Raw genomic sequence first — 27,205 nt, 5'->3', positions numbered from 1 at the left:
ACACTTTTACTAATAATGTTTTGACTTATCCTCTGAGGTAATCTTACATAACACCCTGGTGGGCGCTTGTAATTTGCATCTCAGAACATTTCCTCGAACGTGCTGGAGGAATCGGCCGTCTCCGATGACGTGGTGTCGCCAGATGAAGAGGGCATTTGCTCGGGCAAATACTTTACCGAGATCGGTCTGGTGGGACTGCTGGAGCAGGCCGCTGCCTCTTTCTCCATGGTAAGAAGTGGAGGTGGAGCAGAAAGGTTTATTAGATGGATGGATGCTAACAACGATATCAAAGATGAACTGTTCATTAGTTTTTAAAATAGCTGTATTCCGAGGATGGTAATATAATTTCATAAACGTTGTATTTATTGATTATGATGAAGTATTAGGGCCATTTAACAGAGGAATATTTTTTATTCAAGTCATAATATTAAGAAAATCAAGTTGACATGTTACAATAAAGTCGTAATAATAAGACATAATTTAAGGCTACCTGAGGGGGAGGTATTTATTTTTCTCTTTCTCAAAATATTACTTTTTTGTCATTTTTAATAACTTCTAAATTCTTTATTCTAGAAATCTATGAATTTCATTTTTTTTTCGTACACCAAATTTCTCAAAGTTTTATTAGTAGAAATAATATCTGAAGTTATATTTCAAAGTAACTTGCTGAACATGTTCACATCGATATATTTAGTCCCACTAGTTGGTATTCCTCTGCACTAACGTCTTGCTCTCCTCTCCAGGCGGGCATGTACGAGGCAGTGAACGAAGTGTACAAGGTGCTGATCCCGATCCACGAAGCAAACAGGGATGCAAAGAAGCTGGCCACCATTCATGGTAAACTACAGGAAGCCTTTGGGAAAATTGTTCACCAGGTAAACACACACACACACACACACACACACACACGGTGTAGAACTGCTCTTTCACACTAGATTCCCCGTAGCTTGAGGTACAAAGTTGTTGCTAGATTTTTACAAGAGTGAAATGAGAAAAGTATTTACTTTTTTAAATTACATTTTGACCCAGATTTGATGTTTTATTTTTATTTTCAGTTTCTTGAGAAAAGCTCACATTTGGGTTACATAATGTTACAAAATAGACGTACGTTATATAAAAGTTGAACATTACAACTGGATGGCATGTTCCACAATCATCAAAACCGTGAAACTTTACCGAGACATTCACATGAATAGTTAAGTTGGACGGTTAAAACCAGAAGGGATTTATATTAGTAATACGAGACCGGAGGAAGGTTGAGTAACACAAAGTGTACAATAGAGCAAAACTTCTCATTTGCAGTGCCTCCGAATACTTGGGGTAACATGGCGACATCACCATACCACCACAGTACCTCGGAGTTCCACAAGGTTCCGTGCTCGGACTGATACTTTTCACTTTATTTATGCGTCCCTTAGGCAATAGCATAAGTAAGCACCACATACATTTTAATTGTTATGCAGATGTTACTCAGCTCTTTTTATCTGTTGAGCCAGATGATACTAATCAGGTAGACAAACTTCAGGATCGTCTCAAAGACATCAAGTCCTGGATGATTCTGGAAATACCCTGAAATCAAACGATAGACGTTGCCTTTACACCAGCTTTTTATTATTATGTTGTATTATTTGACATTTTAAATTCCAGTATAATTCTATTATTCATATGATGTCCAATACCTTTTGCTCCCTGTAAATTTATAGCCGTGAAGTATGAAACTAAGGATGCAAGAGTTGGGGGGAAAAGGCCAGTCGTCTGACTCGCAACGATAATGTCACGTTACAGTGCGGGGCTGAGTTACAGTCGTCTGGTGTGCAGACCAACAGCTTCCAACAACACTCAGAAAAAACACTTAATACATGTGCATGAAGATTTCATTGTACCTTTGATACGTTGAGGTCAGTTGCTCTGTTCTCCAGCCTGACCGCAGTAACCTGGAGTAATCTCGTTGAAGAGTCCATTGTCGTTGCAGTAATAGTGTGTGTGTGTGTGTGTGTGTGTGTGTGTGTGTGTGTGTGTGTGTGTGTGTGTGTGTGTGTGTGTGTGTGTGTGTGTGTGTGTGTGTGTGTGTGTGTGTGTGTGTGTGTGTGTGTGTGTGTGTGTGTGTGTGTGTGTGAAAAAGGGGATGCTGTGTGTTTTTGCTCACATGTCCTGTATTCTCTTTGTCACACAGAGTACTGGCTGGGAGGTAGGTGGCTTATCTCGGTTCCTGCTTGAACCTGCTCACGTTTTCTTTCTTTCTTTTTTTTTCGTATTTGCCTTTTGATTTTACTCTCATCTTTTTCGTTTTGCCAGCCGTGGGGCACTCTGTTACTCTCTTCGCCTTTTTGTTACATCCATCCAATCCATTAACAACCTGCAGACAACGTCACCTGTCTGGGGACACTTGCTGCCTGCGAGTAGCAAGACCTGTGTTTTTCTTCCCCCTCTCTCTTCTCGCTCTGAGCAAGAGGAGCTTGTTTTTCGTGACGTGACAGTGTTGTCGGGGGCTGTGCATGGGAGCCACAGTGTGTGACACACTAACGACAACAGAAAGTCTCAGTGAATGCATCACTTGCACATGCCGCACTTTCCCCCCCCATCTTCACCTCCCGCCTGTCTGCCTGCCGGTGCGTCAGTCAGCCCTCGCTCATTGACTGGCACCGCCCTTCACTCTTCATCTCGTCCTCATCCTCAACCACAGGGCTCGATTTCAGTGCACTGTTTTTCTGCTCCAAGGGAATCTGTTAGCCTCCCCCCGCTCTCGCCATTGGTCATTCTCTCCACACACAAATCGAATGAGGCTTTTGTCCAAGCTACAACCAAATTCCTGAGGCAATCGTGTTCTGTTTTTTTTCTTCCAAGAGGGTTCATCTCCGAGTAATCTCGAGGTTACTCGATTTATTCCCTTTCTGATTTGGATTAGTTCTGGCCCTTTCTTTTAATAGTTCAAACTAAATCGACCCCTGTTTTTTTTCTTCTCCATCCATTCAGTTAACAGTATTAACCCCCAGAGTTTCATGTTTTGCCGCATGAGTTGGACAGAGCTCTCCTATTTGGAAATGCACTGAGACGTGCATGGTGTTTCTCTGAAGGTCGCCGATCTTCATTTTCTCACTTTGTCTATCATTTTTTTCTTCCGTTGCCGTCTGCCCTTTGCATGGTCCAGATCCCGCACGATGAGTTCATGTTCTTTTTTAGATCAATGGAGATACTTTTTCCTGTTGTGTGTTGGTTTGTGTTGTTTTTTTTAGAAATTCTCTGGAGGAACCCAATCCTGATTAAAATCTGTTCTGTTTTCTCCCTTTTTGATTCCCCTGGTTGCCGACCCTTCCTTCCCACTTTACTTAATTGTGTCTTGTGGTAAGTTCCTTTAGTTTTCAGGGCTTCTTAAATTACTGCTTAAAATTTCTTTTGAAATCTACACTGATGTAGATTATTATCTTTTTATGAAAGAAGTTGGATACCAGTCGCTTCAGATTTCCTCATGCCTCTCACACGTATACCAGCTTGCTTACGCACCCCTGGTGTCATACCTGCTGTACCTTTTGACTTTAAAGGTGCTTTATGTTAAAGTTTTTGCTGTCGCTACGAAGGCAACTTTAGCGGTAACAGTTTTATGCAGCAGTCTAGACGAAACTTCATTCAGCATTAAACTTCACTCGCCGAAACTGTCTCCCAGCGTTGGAAAGCAACACCAGTGTCAACTCTTGTTTTGCACATATTTCCCCACTCCTTACCAACGAGCCCCGGCCTTCCACATCTCTTTATACTACTTTGCGACCGAGTCACTGTAGCATCCGCTCTGCCCTCTGTCCAACTTGAGAGGATGAAGAGGCAGCGCTTCCCAGAGGCTGTACTCTTCTTGTAAACGCGACAATGGCTGAGGTTCTTGGGCAGCAGCCATTATCTTCACCTCCACAGCTTGTTCCCGGCAAGAAACCTGTTTTCAGACATGAAATCTGGGAAAACGTCCGGAGAGTTGGGTCTGGAAATTCCTCGTCCGGAAGTTCTGCAGAAAGCAGTGTTTTTTGTTGACAGTCATCAAGACGCCCACTCGCTCGCTGTGAATTTTGTCTGTATGGGCTCATTCTGACCTTTTCCCAAAATTTGACAAGGGGGACGGCGGGAAGAGTTCCGGAAAATGTCCGGACTGAATCGCATGTGTCAAAGCTGCTATGCATATAGCACCTTTAAGTATAACGCACTTTACTGTTGAGCTCGCTCTGGCTGTCCTTTCCACATAGAGGCATGTGCAGAGCAAAAATCCAAAAAAATGCTCCGTGTTTGGCTGCTTTTCCCGTCATTGAACGTCAACACCTACTCTTCACAGGGGGTTTGAGTTGAGGAAGTTATGGCCATTTTTGTCCTGTGAAGACTTTCACTGTTCATGCATCTGGCTTTGCAAAACAGATTAAATATGTACAGATATGCTGAGCATAAAAGGAGATATTAGTTGAAATCAAGCTCAGTTTATTGAATATTCTGCCCCAATATGAACTTCCTTTTCTCTCTTCCTTTACCTCTGTGTGCTATAACGACAGTGAGCTGATGTCTGATATTTTTGATGGATATAAATCAAAAATACTTAAGAAATAACAGTTTAGGTATAATCATTACTGGCCTCCACTGTAAGAGTTTATGGTTTTCACTGTGTCTTCGATGGGAATCCGATTTGAACTGAAGGACTTTTCATTTCTCCCGTTTTATATTTTGACGTTTCTCGATAAAAAACATTTACCTCAATTAATTTAATTCCATAAATCCCACCACTGATATTTATTTTTTCCTTCTGCTCGCAGCTCGGGAAGAGGATGTTCGGTACGTACTTCAGAGTCGGATTTTACGGCTCAAAGTTTGGCGACTTGGACGAGCAAGAGTTCGTGTACAAGGAGCCCGCCATCACGAAGCTGGCGGAGATCTCCCACAGGCTGGAGGTGAAATAACTCAAAATGACATTATGGAGTAATATATGCGGCGGAAAAACCCAAACACTTTCAGCTGCAACTCGGTGACAGCTTGGTGCTCTCATGGTTTTAAATGAGCTCTATTTCTGCTCATAGTCCTTAATGAGGCCGTGTGCTGCATTTCTTCTCAGGGTTTCTACGGCGAGCGATACGGAGAGGACCAGGTCGAAGTCATTAAAGACTCCAACCCAGTAGACAAGTGCAAGCTGGATCCAAATAAGGTCAGTGGGTCGGCCAGTTTGTCCTCGTTGACAAGTGATTTCAATCGAGCCGTTGGTCTGAATATCCAACAACAACAATAAACAACTCGAACCGTCTTTACCCCCGCAGGCGTTCGTCCAGATCACCTACGTGGAGCCGTACTTCGACACGTACGAGATGAAGGACCGCATCACCTACTTCGACAAGAACTACAACCTGCGGCGCTTCGTGTACTGCACCCCGTTCACCCTGGACGGGCGGGCGCACGGGGACCTGCACGAGCAGTTCAAACGCAAGACCATCCTCACCACCTCCCACGCCTTCCCTTACATCAAGACGCGGATCAACATCATCCACAAAGAAGAGGTCGGTCAAAAAACATTGACCGACCCCTTCAACTACTACATGGGAATAGTGAAACTAGCTTTCGGAGGGGTTAAAATCCAGGCTGAATCTAAAATCCGACTGTCGCTCTTCAGATTATCTCTACGCCCATCGAGGTGGCGATAGAGGACATGCAGAAGAAGACGCAGGAGTTGGCCTTCGCCACCCACCAGGACCCCGCTGACGCCAAGATGCTGCAGATGGTCCTGCAGGGATCCGTTGGTACGACCGTCAACCAGGTAAAGTTTCAAGACACCGTGACTCTGACAACAAATATAGTCCTGAAAACCTGTCGGTTCTGTTCAAAGCCACCGGTTTGAGCCTCACTGCGTTTTTGCTTATTCGAACCAATGGACTGCAGCAGTGAAAACCTGCTCCGTTTACCAAGGGCGCTGGTGTAATATTTAGCGCAAGCTCTCCTTGTTATCAAGCTCTCTCTCTTAGCTCGTCTTGGTCTCGGTCTCCAAAGTAATTTGCGGAACAAGCCACACAGGGGCAGTAGCGCTACATCATTTGGCATCAAAATCCATGTGAATCACTGCACAAGGCATAGATGTATGTAATCTGTGTTATATGTTGAAGTGGATCTGTAGGTGAATAATCAAAGATCTGTTTTTCCGTCAGGGTCCTTTGGAGGTGGCCCAGGTGTTCCTGTCCGAAATCCCCAGTGACCCCAAACTGTACAGACACCACAATAAGCTACGGCTCTGCTTCAAGGACTTCACCAAGAGGTACGGGGGCTGAGGATGATCTGTTATACACCTGTGGACTGCGTCTTAATCCAGAAGACAACTTCTATAAGACGACTAGGGCTGCGACTAAGGATTATTTTCTCGGAGGAATGAAACCAGAAAATATTCACATTTAAGAAGCTGAAATCAGAAAATGTTGACACTTTTTTTCCTCATAAAAACCAGAGCCCGACTTTATGACAAAGAAATGTAATTGACGCTTGATATTTAGGTTTAACAATAAACTAACAAATAAAAATGACAAATACAACCAAACAAATAGAACTTGAATTAAGGGAAAACTGTTATTTTACCTTAAATGTTAACATAAATGCACATTTAAAGGCTCATATCAGTTGGCCGATAACATCAGTCGGGCTCTAAACGTATCGGCCGATACCAATATGTCTGTGAAAAGCTAATCTCGGCCGCACTAATAAAAAGTACCTGAACCGATTATCAAAATATTTGGCGATTAATTTAGTAGTCGATTACTTATCGATTAATTGTCGCAGCTCTAAAGATCCCCAACACTATGACCTTGTAATTAATAGAACAGGACATTTTTGTCGTGACTGTCGAGTCGAAAAGCTACAGATAAGATAGACTATAGACTTTGCTAAATAGTGAAAATAGTGATGCCTTTTCTAATGGCTCCTTCGAGTGTCTAGATGACACCTTGTAGCACAGAGTCTGCAAAGGCTGTAAAACGGCGGACTTCTCTGTGCCAAAGGTGTGAAGACGCGCTGCGTAAGAACAAGAGCCTGATCGGTCCGGACCAGAAGGAGTACCAGCGGGAGCTGGAGAGGAACTACCACCGGCTGAAGGAGGCGCTGCAGCCGCTCATCAACAGGAAGATCCCTCAGCTCTACAAACCTGTGCTGCAGGTCAACTCGCACAGGTACGGACCGAGCACAGGCGCCCGGGGTTCCCACACGTTTTACATTTCAAAATCAGACTCAAATTTCTTTGTCTTCCCAGTAGATTTTTCAGACCATATTGGACATCCGAGTACAAACGGCTACATGTTTATTAAGTAAAAATCATTATAAAGATGCATATTATAAGTTATTATAAGTTAATACTATTATATAAATAAATCATTTAAAAATCCAACAGTCACAGTTTCCTACGGATTGATATTGAAACATGACACTTCCGATTCCGACGTTACCGTACATGTTCTAGGTGTGATTCTCATATTCAAAGATTGATATTTAAACTAAAGTAATTTGGGGTAAATGTGTATTTTATCATCAACGGGGAAAACAACAGTATCACTGGATCATCTCAATAATGCCCGGTTGATAGGAACTACTTTTGCTTCCGCCCGTCATAGTCGAATATGTGTGAACAGCGGCTCTGTAGGTACTGTACTGGCAGGTACAGAGAGTGTGTCACTATGGCGACCTTTATTTAAACTATTCACTCGACTCAAGAGATTGAGACGGATCGTTAGTGTATCAAACATTTGGATGTGCGTCTGTTCAGTCTGGAAACAAATATTTTCCCATATTTAATTACAAAAATCTATTTTTTCTTTTTTTATGTTAAATTTAATCCGATTTTGTTTTTTTGCTTCTGTAAAATCATGCAGCAAAAGGACAGATTGACGAGGTAGTTTGGGGTTGCAGTCTTAATGTTCTGTTTGTATCATTTGATTTTTGGAAATAGCAGGGGAATTGTTAAGAGATGTATTCCAAAAATATAATAATTAATCAGGGGGATGTTTATTGTCCAATTAATCAGTTCATAACCTCAAGATTACAGCGGAGGAAACCGACGCCAACACTCCATCAAATCAAGATTTTTAACAAGTGGGCAAGTTAATTATGGGGCTTAGAGTAAAAGCTTTTTGTCATTTAATAAAGATGGTGTTGCATATACAATTATGCAAACACTAACTTTTTAACCTTTGAGTGAAAGTACGACTACGAATCTCCTGCTGTCTTAATTTGTTCAAATTAGGATGCAAGTCCTGTTAATTGTCCAGATTAGTTTTGTTGTTGACGAAAATAATCAGATTTGAACTCCACAGAACTGAAGATAACCAAACTTTCTTTTGCCCGTGTCAAATAAAAACAGCTCTCATGTCTTTATTTTTTTTCTTCTGTCCTCAGAGATTCCTTCAGCAGGATGAGCCTCCGCAAGCTCGACATATGAAGACGAAGAGAACACCATACACACTTTCATACACTCGCACACACAACAACAAAAAATTGCAATATTTAATTTATTCTCAAGTGTAAATAGGAGCGTCTCTCTTCGATGTCGGTTCAGTGTTTTCCGAGATGGAGCTAAAAAAAAAAAAAGGTTGGTACGTCATTCCAGTGTCTTAAATTTGTTTACAGACAAACGAACAAGTGGATCTTAACGATTAAAGGGGACACCCTGGTGTTTTTTAATTTTCTTTTGCTGGCCACGTGTTACAGTAGGGAGCAAATTATTTTATCTGTCCATAAAAGACCTAATAATGTGAGCATTCACTCTCGACACCAACAGAATCTGAGCAATGCTCTGACTTCCCATCATTGGTTAGTGCCAAAAAAGAAAAAAATTCTTTCCCTCCACCAAATTTTGACAAGTGACCGCAAAAAAAGGTACGATTTTAAAAGTCAAGGTGTCTTTTTTTTATGATGTACGGTGTCAAAGAAGAAGAAAAAAAAACTATTCAATCTCGTGTGCACTTTTTTTTATTATGGTGTAGCAATGCATATTACAACTTGAAAGTTTATGTAACTCAAAAGGAGAGAAGAAAAAAAAGAAAAACCATGCAAAAATTCTACTATTATTTATCATGATGCTTTATCGTTTGTTTTTTTTTAAGTTGAAGCAACGTTTTAAAATTTAGGGTACTATGAACATCCTTGTATAATTTTATGTAGTTTCTGTTTTATTTTAAATATTTTACTAAATAAATATTTTAATGTTCCGTTTGTGTACGCTGGTCATTTAATTTTGTTCTTGTTTATGTAGGATGGAAGTTTTATGTTGGGGGACGAGTCAAGACGACAACCAAAAGAAAAAATATATATAGGACGTGTGAACGTGAAGGTAAAAACTTTATTGCTTATCGTACCAAAATGCCAACATTAATATAATTAAGAGCTGGGATGAGGTACAGTGTGAAGGACAGGCGCTGGTTTCATGTAAGTCTGCGAGCAATTTTGTTAAATACAAAAAAAACACCTCACTTTGGAAACCTTTCACCACAAGCGAAATAAACTGAATATGGCTCACAATGTATTATTATATATGAACACAGTCAATCCCTGAAAAAATGTTTGGCCTTTCGGACACATTCATTTTTTAAACACAAAGCAATGGAATATTAATATTAATAAACCACTGAATTAGCTTGAACAAAAATTAAAGAGTTTGATATATTCTAAACCCATGGACAATGACAACATCCTTATCTTTCAAATCTATAACTGATCAGATTCAATTCTGGATTTTGTTATTTTCAAATTAGTTTGCGCCTTTTTATTTAATTAATTTTTTAAAATCTGGACTTCTAAACTGCTTTTTGTCTTAAACTTTCTAACATTTTTTTGCATTGAAACGTAATTGCAGGCGAGTCGTCGTCTCACTGAGAGGAGATTTGCTCTGGATGTTTAAAAAAACTGAGTATTCTGATTTATTATTGATTTATTTCCATTTTTTTGTCATTTAAATTATAACATTAGAAAATTCTCTGGTTCCTTCAGTCATCTCTTATAGTGAAAGTAAAACTTTAATGGGAACTGATCCTTTAGAAACCATTTAGATTTTACACCTGGTTTTGCACATTCAAAAATATGTAACTTGTCAGTTACACACCAAATTAGATATGAAAGAAAAAGAAGTAGAAATGTGTTGACTCATACCGAGTTGGCACCGTGAAAAGGCCCCGAGCGAGAAACTCTGCATAAACGTGAATTTTAGCACGATCAAGAAAATATGTCAAAAGCTCGTAAATATATTAGATTTCAGTGTGTTTTTATGTAAAGCTCTGCCGTGTAGCTCGTGAATCAGCTGAACTCCGGACTTCACGAGCACCTTGATACGATTCAGTCTGATATGATGAGGTGAATAAAGGCTTACTGTTGTGCACCGCTTCAGTGTGTGAGACGGAGAAGATTGATTCATTTGGCTTTTTTAATGTTGCATAATCTGTTTTGGATACACAGCACTGACCATCTCCACTTTTTTTCTACGTTCCAATTTAACGGAACGTAGAAAAACTTTTAGCTCAGAAAAATAATAATCCTTTTTCCGTTATTTTATATTTTCACTTGATGAAATTTGTGTTTAAAAGTGCTTCTCCATTCTGTAACCAAACCAATTAAAAAAAACAAAAATATTTTACAGGTAAAGACGAGGACAGTATCCAAGCCAGAGTGAAAGAAACTGTACAGAATAACAAAAAGATACTATACAAAAAAAAGCTTAGTCATTTGATGGCACGTAGAAAATTCGTATCCCAAAGTATTTCTAAAATATGACTTTGGACCCGAGATGGTGCAACGGGCAGCCACAGTGGTTTCGGCGAAGTTTGTAGTATTGCAAAAATACAATCGTCTCTTCTTTCTCCCCGCCTGAGCACTCGCGTGTCAAAACACGTGGCGTGCTCGGGGCCGCTGGTGCTGGTGTTAGCACCCGGGCTCCGGCGTCCTCCTGTAGAAGAGCAGGTACGGCGTCGACGAGGAGCAGGTGTCCGGCGAGCAGGCCCGCAGGAAATCCTCCTCCTCGAACAGGCGCACCTCCGAGTCGTCGAACAGCATCCACTTGCCTTCGTACTCCAGCAGGTTGTTGAGGGCCTGCTGCTCCGAGGCCCCCGCGCCCCTGCAGGAGGAGGTCAGCGGCGCCTCCTCTGCGTCCGCGGGCTCCTTTTTATTAACCCCACCCTCCGTGTTCTGGCCCTGACTGTTGACGGTCTTTCTCCGTTTAGATCCTTCCGTCGCTTTATCCGCGTGTTTGCCGCCGCCGCCGCTGCTCCCGAGCTCGCAGCTGGACAAACTCCTCTGGCCCCCCAACAGCCCCACCGTGCCCTCCGACAGCTTCTTGCCTCCCTTTTTGCCTCTGGCCAAACTCGCGCCGCCGCCTCTCTGTCCCCGTGCGTTCAGGCTGAAGGACACTTCTCCGTCGTTGTAGTCCAGCGCTTCCTCCTTCGCTTGCGTTCCCTCTTCGCTCTCCTCCTCTTCCTCCTTTTTCGTTTCCTCTCCGCCCTGCAGCCGGAGCTTCGCGTGTTGCAGGTCGGACATGCGCACGTAGGCGGTGTAGTGGCCGCTGCTGATGGTGACGCCGCTGTGCATGACCACGGCGAACAGCTGGTAGTGTTGGCCGCGGCCGGATGAGGGGCGGGTGCACCACTCGTCCAGGGACAAGTTCAAGGGCGTCTGCAGAGGAGTGTTCACTTTAGAGAGGCCGCCGTACGGGTCCAATCTGGAAGGTAGAAAAATAATATCATGAGTACACACATACTGTATACCACTATCATGCCATCGAGTGACCTATGCTTATAACCATACACAAATATAACCAGTCTGGTAACTAGCTGGTAAGTTTCTCTACATTTTATATCAGCATTTGGTTTTTTTCTGAGCTGTTGCCATGACTACAGGATCTGACGACAGCAGTGGAAAAAGTTTCTCCGTGCAGCAGGATATGCAACTTTATCATATTTTATATCTAGTTTTCTTTAATCAGATTTCCTTTATTTATGTGAAAATCATTTTAAAGAAATGAGGGTAGCTTATCCACTACAGAAGAATCTAGCTGATTGTACATTCAGAGGACCAAAGATATATAACTCATCACCAGGAGTTAACAGATGGACAGAACTACGGCTGCAGTTTGACCAAGAAACACAAAAAAATATTAAGCATGTTACACTTACTTCCAAGTTTTCTAGCGTTACTTTAGACATGGTAGGACAAAACAGATCCAGCTGGTAGATTTTGTGATTTGGATGAAACATTGACCTACATTTTGTAAAATCTGAAATTAAAGTACAGATGGCGCACATGTTTGCAGTCAACTCACTCTAAACTGTTGGTGGAGAAGCGCTTCAGGTGAATGGTGATGACTTCGGGAGTCTTGTCAAACAGGAGACTCCTCTCAGCCTCGGTGTAATGATGACACGTCTCGCAGAAGTATTTGTCCACTCCGACGATGCGCTCCACCGAGGCGAACTGGGCGATGGCCCATTTCAGCGTCCGCAGCTCCGGTTTTGGGTCTGGAGAGACTGGAGACATTGAATCAGTTATCAGATTTTATTATAGGATTATTTTTTGCTCTGTGTGAATGGAAGCTGTGACAAAAGTCCTCACCCTCGGAGAGATCGTCGGGGCTGCTGGGCTGGTCGTCGAGCACCGGGACGCTGATGTCGTGGAAGTCCTCTCTCCGCTCCGTGAAGCTCTCGCACTCCAGACAACGAGTCCGCAGAACCAGCTGACCCTGGAACAAGCGCTCCAGCAGGTCCAGGCCCTCTGAACGAACAAAACACACACACACACGGCTGAGCGATCGGTCGTGTATTACGTCTGCAGTGATGTTGTGAGACCGACCAGGGTGTAGTCAAAACAGTATGTGTTTCATACCTTGATGTTCCACCGTCTTGTCTTCAGCCATGTTTCGTGGGGATCCCTCTCCGCCGCTCTTCTCCTTCGGACTCTGTTCTTCACTCTGTCCGTTCTCCTGCTCCGGCTTGTTGAGGCTCTTCACTATCGTGGCGCTGATCTTCCCCACGCTGCGGAACTTGGAGAAAATGCTCGGCTGCTTCCCGGACGGCCTCAACCAGCTCAACTTGGCCCGCTTCTTCTTCTTCCCGTCCGCCTCTTTGGACGGCTTCTCACCTTTCCCCTCACCATCGCTCCCTGCTTCCTCCTCCCCATTTAGTTTCTTCAACCCCTCCTCCTCCTCCTCCTCCGCTTCCTTCTCTCCATCTTTATCCTGGGCGTTGTCCACCGTGATGTCACCGGAGGACTTCCTTTTGGAGCGGGTGAGGGGTTTATTTCTGGCGAAGTTGACTTCCTCCGCATCAGACTTCTTGGTCTTGACAGATTTCGGCTTCTTCTTGGCATTTCCCACCTCGGTGTCACTCTTCCTCTTGCCGCTGACTTGGCCGTCCTCTTCCGCGGGAGCTGTGGATTCTGTGTCCGTGCTGCTGGAGCCCAAACGAACGCCATTTTCCATTTTCACTTCCGTCGCATCAGCATCCTCCAGCTCCTGCTCCTTCCTGATTGTGTCACAGGCATCTTGCATATATCCCAGGATGCACTGCAGCACCTCCTGGGCGTCGTGCTGAAGATAGCCTTCATACATGGGGTTCAGTTGCCTGCAACGAATGAGGGATAAAACAATTAATTGACCCCCCAAAAATGCATGAGACATATTATTATAACTAAATACCTTTGTTTGACTGTTGTTCAAACAGATTAAATATTAATTTGAAAAATTAAATAAAATTACAATTTAATAGGTTCGATTTGAGGAAAGACATCAAATTTCTATATTCATGTTTAAAGGTACGACCTGATCAACTTTGAAACAAAAAAACAACAACGACAAAATAATATGCAAGTTTTGACTTGGCTCACAACTCATCAATTTAGGTACAAATAAACTATTTCATTGTATGATTTGAACAGTCGTTTGTGTCCGCCTCATTATTCAAAGCGATCTATCGTTACCTGAGTGAGTGGAGTATTTTTCGAGGCGGCGTGGTGAGCTCGCCGTCGCTGAAGCTGTCGGGGTTGAGCAGGAAGCTGGACTGCAGCTGCTCCACGGACGTTATCAGACTGTTGAAGCTTCCCAGCAGCTCGATGTGAGCGGGATGGTTCACGGCCGCAGCTTCCGACTGCTGAGATAAAACACTTCATTTAAATAAAAGGTCTTTGAAAATAACAGTTTTCAAAATCAGTTCCGAAGGTCTGGACACAGAAACAGGAAGACTTGTGTTTGATTAAACTTCACTGTACATGTGCAAAATGTACAATCTCTAATTGTGCAATTTAATTTTTGTAAAATTAAAAGGTTATTTATGTTGCACCTACTTCTTCGCTTTCATCCGTTTCTTCCTTTGGGTTCTCTTTTCTTTTAGACAGGTTGTACAGTTTCTTTATGCCTCCTCGGAGACCTGGACAGTGGTACAGAACCTGCAGGAGCAACCACACATAAGGAACATTAGTCAGCATATTTTTTATTTTCTTTACAAAGAATCATTCTTTTAGATTTGTTAAAAAATAATTTTATTATTTCTAAATGAAAATTCCATTTTCAAAATTGTCATTTTTCCTTTTCCATACCTGTGACATTGTTTATTTTTGGTTAAGGTCACCGAGTTAAACTTAATAAACTGCCACATGACTTTACAATATGACTTATTATATCATGTGATACACACTGACAGTTATAGACGTATAGACAAAGGTCAGAAACATACGTGGGTCATAAGGGATCGATATACAAACAACTTATAATATTCCTGTTTTGATGCAGTAACTGTATTCCGTGAGTTGGAATCAGGCCGTTTTTCAAACAAAATGCAATATGTATATAACCAAACAGCTATAATTCAACATATACATTTATTTTGTCTCTGGTTAATGACCAACCTGTAAGATGCTGTTCAAATAGCAGGTGTTGCCCAGGTTGTTGAGCCCCACGAATGGCACCAGGCTCTCCCTCTTCTCACCGGGCAGGATGAGACCAGGTGAGGCCGGGCATTCAGGCGGATCAGGGACAACCTGATCACTGCTGCTGAACAGGGAAGAAAAACACAGTGTCAAATTAAACATCATCAGCTCCTAATCACTGTATTCCTGTAACTTCAATTAAGGCAGAAAAAAGCAGTTGCGACCATCATCGACAGATGTACAGTACATGTAACATCACTCTTGATCTCTATCGGGGGTTGTTGATTGGATTTCAAAACCTCCCTCGCTTATGGCGATTAGTCTGGGTTTTTCAACCTTGTAGTAAACTGGGTTGACAACTAGAGTAAATGAGAAGGACATGATTTCAGATTTTGTTTAAAAGCACAGAGACTATGATTTAAGTGAAATAGGGATGAATGTCATGAGCAGAATTTGCTAAAATAAGCTTAATCTGCCATCGAATGGTTGTTTGGTTTCTTAAGTATTAGAAAATTGCAAAAAAAATAATTGACAAATGATTTTCCATATAGCATTTGGTATATGACCAATAATAGTCTACAACCCAACAGTCATCAAGTTTATCACAACACAGGTGACTGGATAACGTGGGAAAACTGGAATCACTACGTGTTTGGAATTCTGCTTGAAATGGGAACTAATGAATTAATTGATTCTCACAATAGTTTGAGTTTAATTTCTTTTTATATAGATTTTTTAATATATTTTTTTATTTGTTGATATGATTTAATGGTTTATTCTTTCGTTCATGTCGGCCAAATATCAGTGCCAGGCGTCCCCGTCTACGTGTCCTCCGTCGTGCCCTTTGCAGGACAGCATTATTTGAAATTGTGTGAGACAGTCAGTGACGCCTGCACATTGCTCTTCGTCAACATTGCAGGATCACAAAGCAGAACGCAGCATAATACCCCCATAGGACCCACCTCGCCTCGGGCTCCACTGGCTCGGCCGCTTTAGGTTCATCTGCCGGGGGTTCGGAGAAATCCAGCACCCGCTTGGTTTCCTTCTTCTGGAAGAACTTCAGGGACAGTTTGCTCCTCTTGATGGGGCTGCCCAGCGCCGCCACCACGTCCTCCCCCTGCAGACCTGGCATCTTTTACTCAGGCAACTTGAGAGAGCGACTTCTTTTTCTCCCCCCTCTGCTTCGATGCAACAGCGCCCCCCGCTGGCGAGAAGAGGGAACAACAAGAGCTTAATTCCGTAAAGGGCGCCATCAGAGTTCAAGGAAAACGAAAGTGACTACGCACTTCGAAATTATCGCAACGCAGTTAGGTCGCGACCGCGGAGATAACTACATTAAAATGAACGTAGGCCCCGCTGGTTGGCTGAGTCCAACCCAGTTGCCTGCGGGACAGCGCATTATGTAACATGTTAGCGCAGCCGGGGCTAACGCTAAGCCCCGCTTCCCTTCATTGTTCCCACGGACAAATCAAACAGGCGTTTACAGTGGCAACCGTTCTATTCCTCAGCAGTGCGGTGCAGAGGCGACGCGGGAAATGTCGCACACCAGACGGCCGTGTTGTTGTCGGGCACTTTGCGCCACAACGCAGCGATTAAAAACTGGGTCGGTGCGGTGCGTGGGACACGGGCAGCAGCACGCCGTTTTCTAACATATCACTCCATGACGACAACAAACGCAACGAACCCACAGAGCGTCAAGATCTCCGTTTTAATCTCACCTTAACGACTCAACCGAAATGGACGGTTAATACGTCTTTCGCGGAATATCCGGTTTTAGAGCCATTTGCAGAGTAGATTTGACGATCGGGTCGGCGCAGGGAGAAGTTGGCGCTTTTTCCTGCTGCAAGACCCGCTGGCTGCTGCGCTGCCCGTCACACGCCGGCACGACATCAACACATCCGGCAAAGGACTCGCGATTCAAGGGCCCCCACTGGCGCCGCACGTATTTCAAACGTGTAAGTAGAACTCGTAAATGGCGCAAGGATGACTTAAAAAAATCATATTGGCTGAAATACGTACACTGTCGGATTTCAGGCTTAGACGGGGACACCTATTTGGGTTAGGCCCCTTTCAGCAGACATTTTTGTAGTCCTTCGTCAGGTTATCTCCTCGATAGGAAACATAGGAGTAGTGTGCTTTCAAATTAAAAGTGAATCTGTAGTTGAATGTGAATCATCCACATCATCTATTCCGCTTCACGAAGAGTCAAATGAAACTACATTTAAAAAAAATAAAAGGTTTTGCTGATAATCTGAGCACTTGAAGCTGTTTTTGCCATTTTCATAAATGTTTATGTACTGTGTTTCTTGCACTTATGGGCAGTGTCTTTATGTTGGAATGCACTTATTGTAAGTCGCTTTGGACCGAAGCGTCTGCTTAATGAATGTAATGCAATGTAATCATTTCGTAGTGAGAAAATTCACGAAGTATTGAGTGCAATTAAGAATTGTGACACATTATTAATTTTAACTCAAAAAATGTATCCAACACACTTACTACAAGACCTTAAAAGTCTATACTCCGTGAGAAAAAATAAAAATGGAAAAGTGCATTTAAAGTATACGCACAATTTTGTTATTTTTGATATAATGTTTGAGCATGTATACAAGTATTGTGTTTTAGTTTTTTGTTTAAGGATAGTATCCTTTTGACCACTAAGAATAAGCAGGAGAATAAATGAAAACAAGGAACTTAACTTTAAGGGGGGACAGAAGTACCAATTGCATTGTTGTTCCCACTGGTTTGTTGTTCAGGGGACCCATTTAAGTGTGACACGGACGGTGTAATGGAGGGAATGTTAATGTGCCAAGAAGTTATGTGAATAAGTAGGCACGTTCAGCTGCTTTAACCGTCCACAGTATGAAACACTGGTAGCCTATTAATGAAATGTGTCTACCACACTCGTGTTCTTATCTTAGTTAATGCCAGCACCTTACAGCTTTTATTTTTCTAAACGGAAGTATCGTTGTATTTTGTCGGACTTGACACCTTCCTTTTGCAAAAATCTAAAATTATCTTATTTTTTTTTTTTGGGCTATGATATATTTAATTACGCGATACACGAGGGATCATTTACTCTTCGGTGTTTGTTTGAGGAAAACATTAGCAACACACAAATACACCCGAACACAAAACAACTCGTTGCCGTTGGGCGGACGAAAACAGTCGCTGAGGGCAGTGTCCTCCGTCCACCGGCAGGGGGCGACATTGTCCGCATGAACGGAGGTCGAACGGTCCAGCAGCGTCGTCCCTGCCTCCACCGGAGCATCTCATCTGACAGTCAGCAGAGGCTTCCCCTCGGCAGGACTTTAACGGTAAGATACTATGTACGATTGCCTACTTAGGGTAAGAAATTCTGTTTCAAATGACAGTAGCCTGTTTTATTCGTTTTCTTCGTCTTATTATTATTTTATTTTTTGGGGGGGGTTAGTTGCACTGTGTTGTTTGTGACGAGGCTGCAAGTACGATACGGAGAGGATTGCTGTCCCTGAATGCAGCACAGAAATACGAAAATGACAGGTGTGTCGTTGCTTCCTTTGCATGCAGCCAATAGATTTTGACAATACGATGGTGGACGATTTGCAGGACGACCCGCTGCTGCTGCTGCTGCGGCGGAGTGGATGATCGGTCCTCGGCAGAGGCGCACTGTCGATGGTTTTGAGATACAGAGGTTCAGCTTCCAAGAATCTGCTCGTGTTTTTCTGGCTTGGTGTTGCAGGAAGGATGCTGATACCATAGTAGATGGGAGCAGTTTTGGAGGTACAGGATCTCTTGTGTACCTCCCAAACTGTATAGGTGAGGGTGGATGGAGGCGCTGCATCCCTCCACCAATGTAAAGCTTCACAGGATGTGTTATCTCGTGAATCTCCTGCTCTGTGGTGGCTTCAGCAGCCAATTCGTTCAATCAGTCTGCGTAACCAGAGCGTCACAGGCACTTGCCTCATTTAAATTTCATTTGAAAACCCTACTGTTCAGTGAAATAAATCCCATCATCATAACCAGCAGGTGATGTATTCAGATTTAGCAAAGGGGGGCGGGTGGTAGGTGTTATGCTCCTTCGCGTCCCATCTCAAATCCAACCAGGAGATGCATTATAAAACGGGGGTGGGCGGGTTCTTCCCCTCATCCCCTTCTGATAACTATCATCCTCTCAAGGGGAAGCCATGTGATCCAAGCCACCCATGTGTGAGGACATTCTACATTTGGGAAATCAAAACAAGGCCGTGTGTTTGTGATCGGCTTTTGGGTCACTGGACAGATCTGAGCAACGAGGAGATGTGCTTTTTCCTGGGAGTGTCATTTTATCCCGTTTTTAGGAGACGCAAAACCACCAAATTCTCAGAAAACACAAGTAAGCAAATCATCCTCACTGTTGAATTTGGACAAACGTGTTTCGAGATGTTGCCACCTACGAGCAGATCCAGCAGGAATTTAACCTCTAACCTGTAGTGGTAATGAGGATCATTCTCCTTTATCAAGGCCGGCTTTGTCCCCAGAGGCACGGAGCTCTCACGGGCCGCAGCGAGTGGAGGTGGGCGGTGAGGCAGCTCAAAGCCCTGGCCCATGACATGACCCCCCCCCCCACCACCGCCAGCCCCCATCCACCTTTCTTCTCCCAGGGGGGGAACGTCGGAGGGAAAATGAAGGCATGTTGAGCGACAGGCAACAGTGTGCCCCAAGAATGAGAAGCATGTCCTGAAGTCTCCTATAGTTCACCTCACAACAACAAACCCCCTCTGTACAACACACGTACAGTATGCACAGCGTACATTTTGCAGGCCAGCAGGGTATAACAATATTAACCCCTATCATGACACTTATTTATACTGTCCCTGCCTGCAACACAGGCTTAAAACAAACGATTCATTTTTACTTTATCAGTTATCTTTGGAGTAATTGATTCAAGGAGAAGTGCAGCCATATAGGGAAATCTGCTTTTTTGCTCTCTTCAGGTAGAAAACTAGAGAATGACACTCATGTCTCCACCGTAAAATATGCTGCTACATGTCAGCAAAAAAAACAACAACGATGTCCCTCTACCAGAATCTCTGGGGATTATTAATTGACGCTTCGTGTTTGTTGTCCAGATTGAACAAAAAACACAATATGTCTGATTTTCTATACATTTTCAACAACAGAATTTTGAATACCGCAGAGTCTAGGTGTCTCGATCGTCTGGCAATCGCTTGAGGTCGAGAAATATTCCGGGGCCGCCGTGATTTCCCATAAAATGTTGATTTGTTGTTCTAGTTCTTTACACGTATTCATGAGGACGGTGTGACGGCAGTGGTACTGAACCCTGTCCCCGTCATTGGTTCCTTTTCTTCTCCTGTAGCCACGGAACCAAAAGCTTATTTGATTTACAGGGGGGGCATCAAACAGTGACATGTTATTTTAGCGGGGTATAAAATGAGCCAATGTTCACATGCGACCCGTCATCGCAGACTGTGGCCTCAGTGTGTGGAGACTGGTGAATTGTTCCCCCGTGTTTAGACTTGAAGGCTCTTTTTTTTAAGAGGCCTGGAGAGTGAATAAACACATTTCACAGAGTAAAAAGAAATAGTGGAACAGTCATGTCTTAATCATGTTGTGATCGTCCCGATTCATCTTGGGGAGCACTGGATTTATCCCTCCATCCCCCTCCATCTCTACAACTATATCATGGATTCAACTCAGTAGAAGCTGTTGTTTTTTTGCTTTCCTCCCCCATCAGCTGGGTTATTCCTCTTTTTCACTGAAGGTCCTGGCAGACAGTTCTCACAGACGCTGTGCGGCTCGGCGGTAGTGTGTGTGTGTGTGTGTCAGTAAAAGAGACTTAATGAGATTCTCTATGAGCGCATGCATGTGTGCACAACCCCTGCATGCGTATGTGCATATATCAGATCAGATCAGATCAGATCTCGGGGGCTGCACATATTTTCTCCCTCTCTCTCTCTCTCTCTCTCTCTCTGTCTGCATACTTTAGAGCATCTGAGCGACTCCCATTCGGTGCATGCTGAGGAGGTGGGTGTATCCAGCCCAGCCGCTCTGATGTTAGGAAACAGTAACTCCTCCATCCTACTCAGTCTGCTCTCCCGTTCCAGCCAGCCTGTCTGCCTGTCTGCCTGTCGCCCGCCCGCCGCCCGCCCGCCCGCCCCTCCAGCTTAGTACTTCTCTCCTTTTCACTCGCCACTTATTCATCACCGTCGAGGAGACATTTACGCAAGACCCACGCAGGTGTATAGACAGTAGCACCAGTCGCAGATGTGCGCAGATGTTGTTTTTTTTCCACCTCGGCTGATACACGAGATAAATGTGCCTTACTGTTGGAGAGACAGTGGATCTGTGGCAGTGCTGCTGCGGCTGAAGTTCCTTCCCCAGGACCATCTCTTTTGGGGAGGGGTGAGGGTCCCGCGAGGATATACCACTCGCAGCTGCAGAGGTAAGGGAAGGATGGATCTGGCCTCAGCAGTGAGGCAGAAATTTAAAGGGGAGAGAAAAAGAAAAAAAGTCCCATGTGATGAGAGTGAAACATCCCTCGGTTTGAGATTCTGTGTGCGTGTCGTCGTGGGCGACGTTACTACCTGTGTGAGATCAAAGGAGGCGGCAGTTGGCTCTGGGCAAAGAAAGTAACCAGTGGGAATTGAGTTCACTGCTGTTGTCAGGTAGAATTCTGTACCTCTAACGTAGTTTTTTTTTTAAATTAATTGTTTTAAGTTGAAGGGAGGCCATAGCCGAGGCTGACTTTTCGACCAATCACAGAGCCGCTCCTGTTTGTGCTGTAGTGACACGATGTGTTGTGCAGCCTGCTCACGTTAAAGATAGTTCCGAGAAACATGGAAGCGACAATGGAAGGCAATTCTTCTTACGTGACCCCTCTGCCCTCTTTCTCAGCTCTTTATTGCATTCATTTCTGTTGTGCTCCCTTTGCAACACTCTCCTCTCTCCCTCTCCTTTCTCAATGTATCTTCCGTCAGATTTGACATCATCATTCATTCATCCCGTTTGCTTTCTCCCCTTTTTTTCTTTTTCACATGTTCATTGCTACAATCTGTGGCCTCAGTCTTTTATTTTATTGCTGTCAGTCCTGTCCTGGTGCACATAGTTTCAGATGAATACTGGGGGGCGTTTTTGAAATCAACGCAGAAGACAGACATTCCAGCCATACTGCGATGACTCTTCGCTTTCATCATCTCCATCGCTGTGTGTGTGTGTGTGTGTGTGTCTCTGCCCGATGTTTATCCCCCCTTCGCACTGAGCTTTGTGGCCTTCAGCAAATGTGTTTTAATCAGATACTGCAAGCCAGGTATGCATATACATATTTGAGCATGTATGTACAATCAACCTCTCTCTCTCTCCCCTAACCCTCTCTCTGACATCTCTCTATTCCGCTTGATCCCTTCTCGAAAGCGTTTCATTAGCCTCGCCAGGTTTCAGTCAAATTCCCCACAGGCCTTGACTAATGTCTTTCAGCTGGAGCCCGACGTGCACATATGCATGCGGTTACAATGCACAAATAATAAAAAAGCAGGCCAACCACCAGGCAGGAGGAGAAGACTTTGCATCCTCCTCTTACCTCTAATCCTCCTCTACGAACCTGCCCGCCTCTCTATCTCGGCTCTCTCGCCGTCTGCATGTATTCCTCAGTTAGTCTTGGCCACTGCTCTGCCCGCCGCAGAGCATTGGCCACGGTTGGTTGGCTAACCGCATGCTGCTGCACAACATTAACAAGGCAGAGCGTTCCTGTTACACGGGGCATGTGTACAGGGGTGCCACATCGTGTGAGTGCTTGTTGTTTGCTGCATTCATGCATCCATCCATGCTCAGGTCAAAGGGCACGCTGTTATTTACACACACACACACACACACACACATACACACACACACACACACACACACACATGGTCCTTCCGGGATATAGCTGACCCGCATTTGCGTACCGTCCCACGCGCGTGTGTGTGTGTGTGTTGATATTTTCTGTGTCGCTGTGTGTCAGTGTGATTACCTCGGAGGTGCGGAGAGGTGAGTCACACCAGCTCACACGCCGGTGGCTGTTAGAGCCGCTCACTGTATAACGATACCACAATGTGCGATTTGCAAAAATGACACTGTCTGATGAAATCCTCATCAGTCTGTGAAAATGTCAACTTTCCAGGAAATGAAAACAAGCAAAAAAGGACCAGGTTTCAAAAAAATAAAAGAAATAAAAAGAATCTTGATACCCATGAATTTTTAAGGATATCTAATGCCATCTTAGAAGGTTTTGTAATCCCAGGTCTCGTAGAATTTCCTCAGCACTCGGAGGAGCTCATAATCCTTTAAATCGAGCTCAAATATTAATGTCAGCAAAAGCAGAGTTGCAAGTTTTGCTTTGGATCGGCTGCGTTGCTACGATGAATTTGTTTTTGAACTGATTCCTGCAAAGATTTGTGTGACAGTCACAGTTTATTTGTGTGTTGGGTTCATCTTCCTGTGACCTGCATTTGTGATTTTACAAAATGTTCATCTCTAGAATTTGATCTTTGTATATATATATATATAACATACATGGCATGAATAGTGAATTAGCCCAGTTTGGTCCAGCACTGGAAACCATGACCGTTAGGGAGCCAGCCCTTGGTAGAACTGTGTAGGAAAGGTCTAGCAGCTTAATCTGATGGAAAGTGTATTCAAGCACAGCAGGAACACACACACACACACACACACATGCAGGGCCCACCCAGAATATGTCGCCACTCCAATGAGCATCCTGGGTTGGCTGCTCTTATACAGAGAAAAAAACAATGAACACTGCTCAAAACTTAACAAGTTAACATCCCTACTGTGTTTTTCTTCCCCCCCCCCACACACACACACACGGTCATTCCTTCTGAATTTGTGTGATGGTCACAGTAACAATAACTCATATTTCTCATATTATTTTTCATTAATTTAAAGATTGCTGCCAGCAAAGAAACAGCACATGGCACATTTCCTTCACGCCAACATTGAAGTGATGCGTGTCTGGAGCAGCGTGCCGCAGGTTGTCTTCTCACTGAGCGGGAGCTGAGATGGGCATGGTGTGTGTGTGTGTGTGTGTGTGTGTGTGTGTGTGTGTGTGTGTGTGTGTGTGTGTGTGTGTGTGTGTGTGTGTGTGTGTGTGTGTGTGTGTGTGTGTGTGTGTGTGTGTGTGTGTGCGCACTAATGTGTGTACTCAGTTGATCGCTTAAAAGGATAAAGTGTGTGTGTGTGGGGGTGTAAAGCTGACCGGTGCCAGTGTGCGCTCTGTCTCGACTGGCCGAGCGCCCGGTGCTCCCATGTGGTTCATGTTGTCTTGACATCGACTGACTCCTCCTGAGGCTTCGGTGAACCTGCAAATGCCTTTGTTGGCTCGCACAGCGTTTGTGTGTGTGTGTGTGTGTTTGTGCACTAATGTGTGTACTCAGTTGATCGCTTAAAAGGATAAAGGCATTCTTTTTTCCTCCCCTTCCCAACCAAATATCCACTACAATGGCAAAACAAAGACAGAAAAAGAAGGTGCAAGGTGTGTGTGTGTGTGTGTGTGTGTGTGTGTGTGTGTGTGTGTGTGTGTGTGTGTGTGTGTGTGTGTGTGTGTGTGTGTGTGTGTGTGTGTGTGTGTGTGTGTGTGTGTGTGTGTGTGTGTGTGTGTGTGTGTGTGTGTGTGTGTGTGTGCTTTCAAAGACCTTTTCAATCAAGTGGGTGACACTAGGTTGGATTTCTTTTTTTTGCTTTGTTTACCTCATTTCCAGTGAAAAGAAGAAGAAAAAACAGAGATGTTCTTTCCTCAAACAAGTGGCAGATTCCAGGTTAAGGAGCTTTACAGCTTCTTTGCAGTGTTGTGGGAGGGAGGGGGACTCCCCAAACCGTCTGTCTGTGTCAGTCAAAGAAGCAAAAAAAGCCTCGCTCAGAACACACACACACGGATATATGAGAGCCACAACACACACACACACACACACACACACACACACACACACACACACAGCTGAGCGAACGTCTAGGGATAACACTACTAATCTCATTCTCTGTTGACACTATTTCTCAGCTGTGTCTCTCTATCTGTGTGTGTGTGTGTGTGTGTGTGTGTGTGTGTCTCTCTCTCTGTCTCTCCACGTTGGTGTGTATTCCTTCCTATCAGTGTCAGCAGAAGGGTGAATTCACACCGGGCCAGAGGTGTGTGTGTAAGACTCTCCGCCTGCAGCACATCTGCTCCGCAAACCGCAGCTTCCCACAGACCGAGCACATTTCTTTTTCTAAAAACAGCGGGACTTGGCCAAACTTCAGATAAAGTGTCCTTGTGGTCCTCCGAAGTCTTTTTGGTTTGTTTGGGGGGGTTGGGTAGAGAGTTTCTTAGTTTGTCCTTATTTTTTAGACATGCTCCTTCAGAAAAGACAGATTAAAGATATAAGGAAGAAGCGATATGATAGAGGGGTAGAAGAAGAATAGAAACATCTTTCAAACTTTATTTACTTTTGACAAAAGGATAAACTCTGTGCACATCAGCACTCGGACAATCGATGACTATGTTGTGGCCCAGGTTGATCCATCCCATTTTTTTTTTCTGGGGACATATGCCAGGGCGGCATTGAAGTCCCTGCCAAGGTCGTCCGATTTTCTTCCTTTGCCCAGAAAGCACATTGCCTGTTTAGAGGAATGTCCCCATGGCTTAGATCCTGCACACAGTCAGACTCTGAATCCATTTAACGCTGCACTCTGGTTCTGCCGTCTAACCCTCATCTCACGTCGCTCAAATGACGTGAGACATCAGGACCCAGAGACCCCCGCCGTATCTGTCCCGGCGTTTATTTGCCTCTGTCCAGGTCAGGATTGATTCCTTGTAAGTGAATCAAATGTTTTACTGAGTGGACAGAAAGCTGTCGGGTGCCGGACGAGGCCAGTTTCCTCCGTCCGCCTGCAGGGCCGCCGTCCAAACGGTGGGAAACAATGTCACTGATGTGACAGTGAGCGGCACCGAGCGCATTGAGACACAGGGCGAAATAAAAATCCAGTCAACCCCTTCAACCCGCCAACATCTGGATTACGGAGCAGAACAGATTACGGAACATGTCCTCAAAGCCTACAACCTAATGTCCTGTAAGGCCTCAGCGGAGCAGTGCTGATGAGTTCAATTCTGCCGGTTAGCACAAACCGGCCCTTTAGTTCTCAGTTTCACACGGCTTTTAACGTCACGTGTGATGCGCCGACATTGTTGAGGAGGAAATGCAAAGGCCTCCGTCGGCCACAGATTCAATTTGCCTGCCGGAGGATGAGGTTTCATCCCCCCCGCGCGCTTTTCTTATTACTTTTTGTCCCAATCACATCAGACATCAGCCACAAAGGGAACTATTTGAACATTAGTTCTTTTGGAGGAACCTTTTTTACAATTCTTCTTTGTGCAGCATATTTTTACACTTGCCAAAATCTGGGTCAGAACGACGCCTCTGCGCCTCTCAGATCTCAGAAGTTTTCCCGACTCCTGCTTAAATGGTACGAAAAACGCTTGGAAAATAATCAGACACCGTGAAGACTGACTCTAGTAATGAGTGTCTTCTCGCGAAACCTGCCTATGGGAAACTGCGGTCTACTGTGCATCGATGTGCAGTGTGAGCGAGGTCAACAACCGTGCATGTGTGTGTTTTTTGTGGACTAAAAAGTGCGCTGTGATTGGATTGTTACAGTTTATGAACCAAAGCCACAGGGATAGTCCTTTAATGTCGGAGGTAGAGATGTGGTTTTCAGTGAGTTAGAAGCGGTCATCGTTTACACAGCCAGGTTGTCAAGTTTGAGGCGAGGACCTGCGCTGCAAAGCAACGCGGCCTGTCATTTTCCCCCCCGAGGAGCAGCGCTCGGGAGGAACAATGGCTCGGTCCATCCCGCTCCTTACATTACTTCCCCGCATTGTGTCGCCGCCGCTGCTCCTTTAATGGGTTCCTGGCATTGACAGGCAGGAAAAAACAGGGTCCGCCGTGAAAAGGAGTTGAGCGCGCCGAGGGTAATGCGGGACTTCCTTAATGGAGCCTGCGGCGTTGAAAAAAAAAAAGCGCCGCGTTGCAATTGGCCGGGGCCGCGGGAGGCAGGATCTCCGCCTAGTTCGAGTGTTGTGGAAATCGACCGCTCCCTGCAAAAATGGGCCGGGACTTATTCAGTGTGCGTTCGCTCGTGGAAGAGTCGTGGCTGCGTTGTGTACATTTGAACGTGTGAAGATGCTGGTGAGGCTCTGGAATGGAGCGATTGGCGTCGAGCTAGTTCCACTGCTACACTCGCACTCATTAGTCACCGAAGCATGCGCAAATGCACACGTTGCACTTTGCAACCCGCGACACCGTGGTCTATTTAAACTGAC

The 27,205-nt window shown here is 44.4% G+C and overlaps 3 protein-coding genes across 28 annotated transcripts in view; 2 read left to right on the top strand and 1 right to left on the bottom strand.

The window, feature by feature from the left end:
* dock7 (dedicator of cytokinesis 7) overlaps window positions 1-9,194 on the top strand; it is a 45,717-nt gene extending 36,523 nt beyond the window's left edge. For 9 of the 22 annotated variants that reach the window (XM_035648557.2, XM_035648573.2, XM_047336912.1 and 6 more), the window contains 10 exons: window positions 85-228; window positions 744-875; window positions 2,174-2,188; window positions 4,782-4,916; window positions 5,078-5,167; window positions 5,277-5,513; window positions 5,627-5,770; window positions 6,156-6,262; window positions 6,996-7,163; window positions 8,383-9,194. In XM_035648557.2, coding sequence (XP_035504450.1) covers window positions 85-228; window positions 744-875; window positions 2,174-2,188; window positions 4,782-4,916; window positions 5,078-5,167; window positions 5,277-5,513; window positions 5,627-5,770; window positions 6,156-6,262; window positions 6,996-7,163; window positions 8,383-8,425 — 1,215 coding nt within the window. In that variant the 3' untranslated portion in view covers window positions 8,426-9,194. The remainder of the gene's footprint in view (window positions 1-84; window positions 229-743; window positions 876-2,173; window positions 2,189-4,781; window positions 4,917-5,077; window positions 5,168-5,276; window positions 5,514-5,626; window positions 5,771-6,155; window positions 6,263-6,995; window positions 7,164-8,382) is intronic. The other 13 variants (XM_035648565.2, XM_035648568.2, XM_035648564.2 and 10 more) reach the window with 2 other exon arrangements.
* Window positions 9,195-9,305: 111 nt separating this feature from the next.
* On the bottom strand, window positions 9,306-21,403 carry usp1 (ubiquitin specific peptidase 1). Of its 4 annotated transcripts, none has more exons than XM_035648586.2 (9): window positions 21,187-21,403; window positions 15,846-16,087; window positions 14,863-15,007; window positions 14,302-14,403; window positions 13,939-14,108; window positions 12,847-13,583; window positions 12,577-12,735; window positions 12,290-12,491; window positions 9,306-11,689 (listed from the first exon to the last, which is right to left on the bottom strand). In XM_035648586.2, exons 2-9 carry the CDS (start codon window positions 16,013-16,015, stop codon window positions 10,897-10,899), a joined length of 2,478 nt encoding a protein of 825 aa, XP_035504479.2. In that variant the 5' UTR covers window positions 16,016-16,087; window positions 21,187-21,403; the 3' UTR covers window positions 9,306-10,896. The 4 variants fall into 4 exon arrangements, with proteins under 4 accessions (XP_035504479.2, XP_035504478.2, XP_035504481.2 ...); XM_035648585.2 differs by lacking the exon at window positions 21,187-21,403 and adding an exon at window positions 16,602-16,758; XM_035648588.2 differs by lacking the exon at window positions 21,187-21,403 and adding an exon at window positions 16,602-16,758 and having other exon boundaries at window positions 13,939-14,105.
* kank4 (KN motif and ankyrin repeat domains 4) overlaps window positions 17,182-27,205 on the top strand; it is a 66,244-nt gene continuing 56,220 nt past the window's right edge. The window contains exon 1 of one of the 2 annotated variants that reach the window (XM_035648582.2): window positions 17,182-18,197. The gene's annotated coding sequence lies outside the window, so the exon portion shown is untranslated. Of the gene's footprint in view, window positions 18,198-21,012; window positions 21,305-27,205 lie in introns of those variants that run through there. The other variant, XM_035648581.2, reaches the window with a different exon arrangement.

The sequence above is a fragment of the Scophthalmus maximus genome, chromosome 13 (assembly GCF_022379125.1).
Source record: "Scophthalmus maximus strain ysfricsl-2021 chromosome 13, ASM2237912v1, whole genome shotgun sequence".
Classification (NCBI taxonomy): domain Eukaryota; kingdom Metazoa; phylum Chordata; class Actinopteri; order Pleuronectiformes; family Scophthalmidae; genus Scophthalmus; species Scophthalmus maximus.
This window is presented reverse-complemented; position numbering and strand designations above follow the sequence as displayed.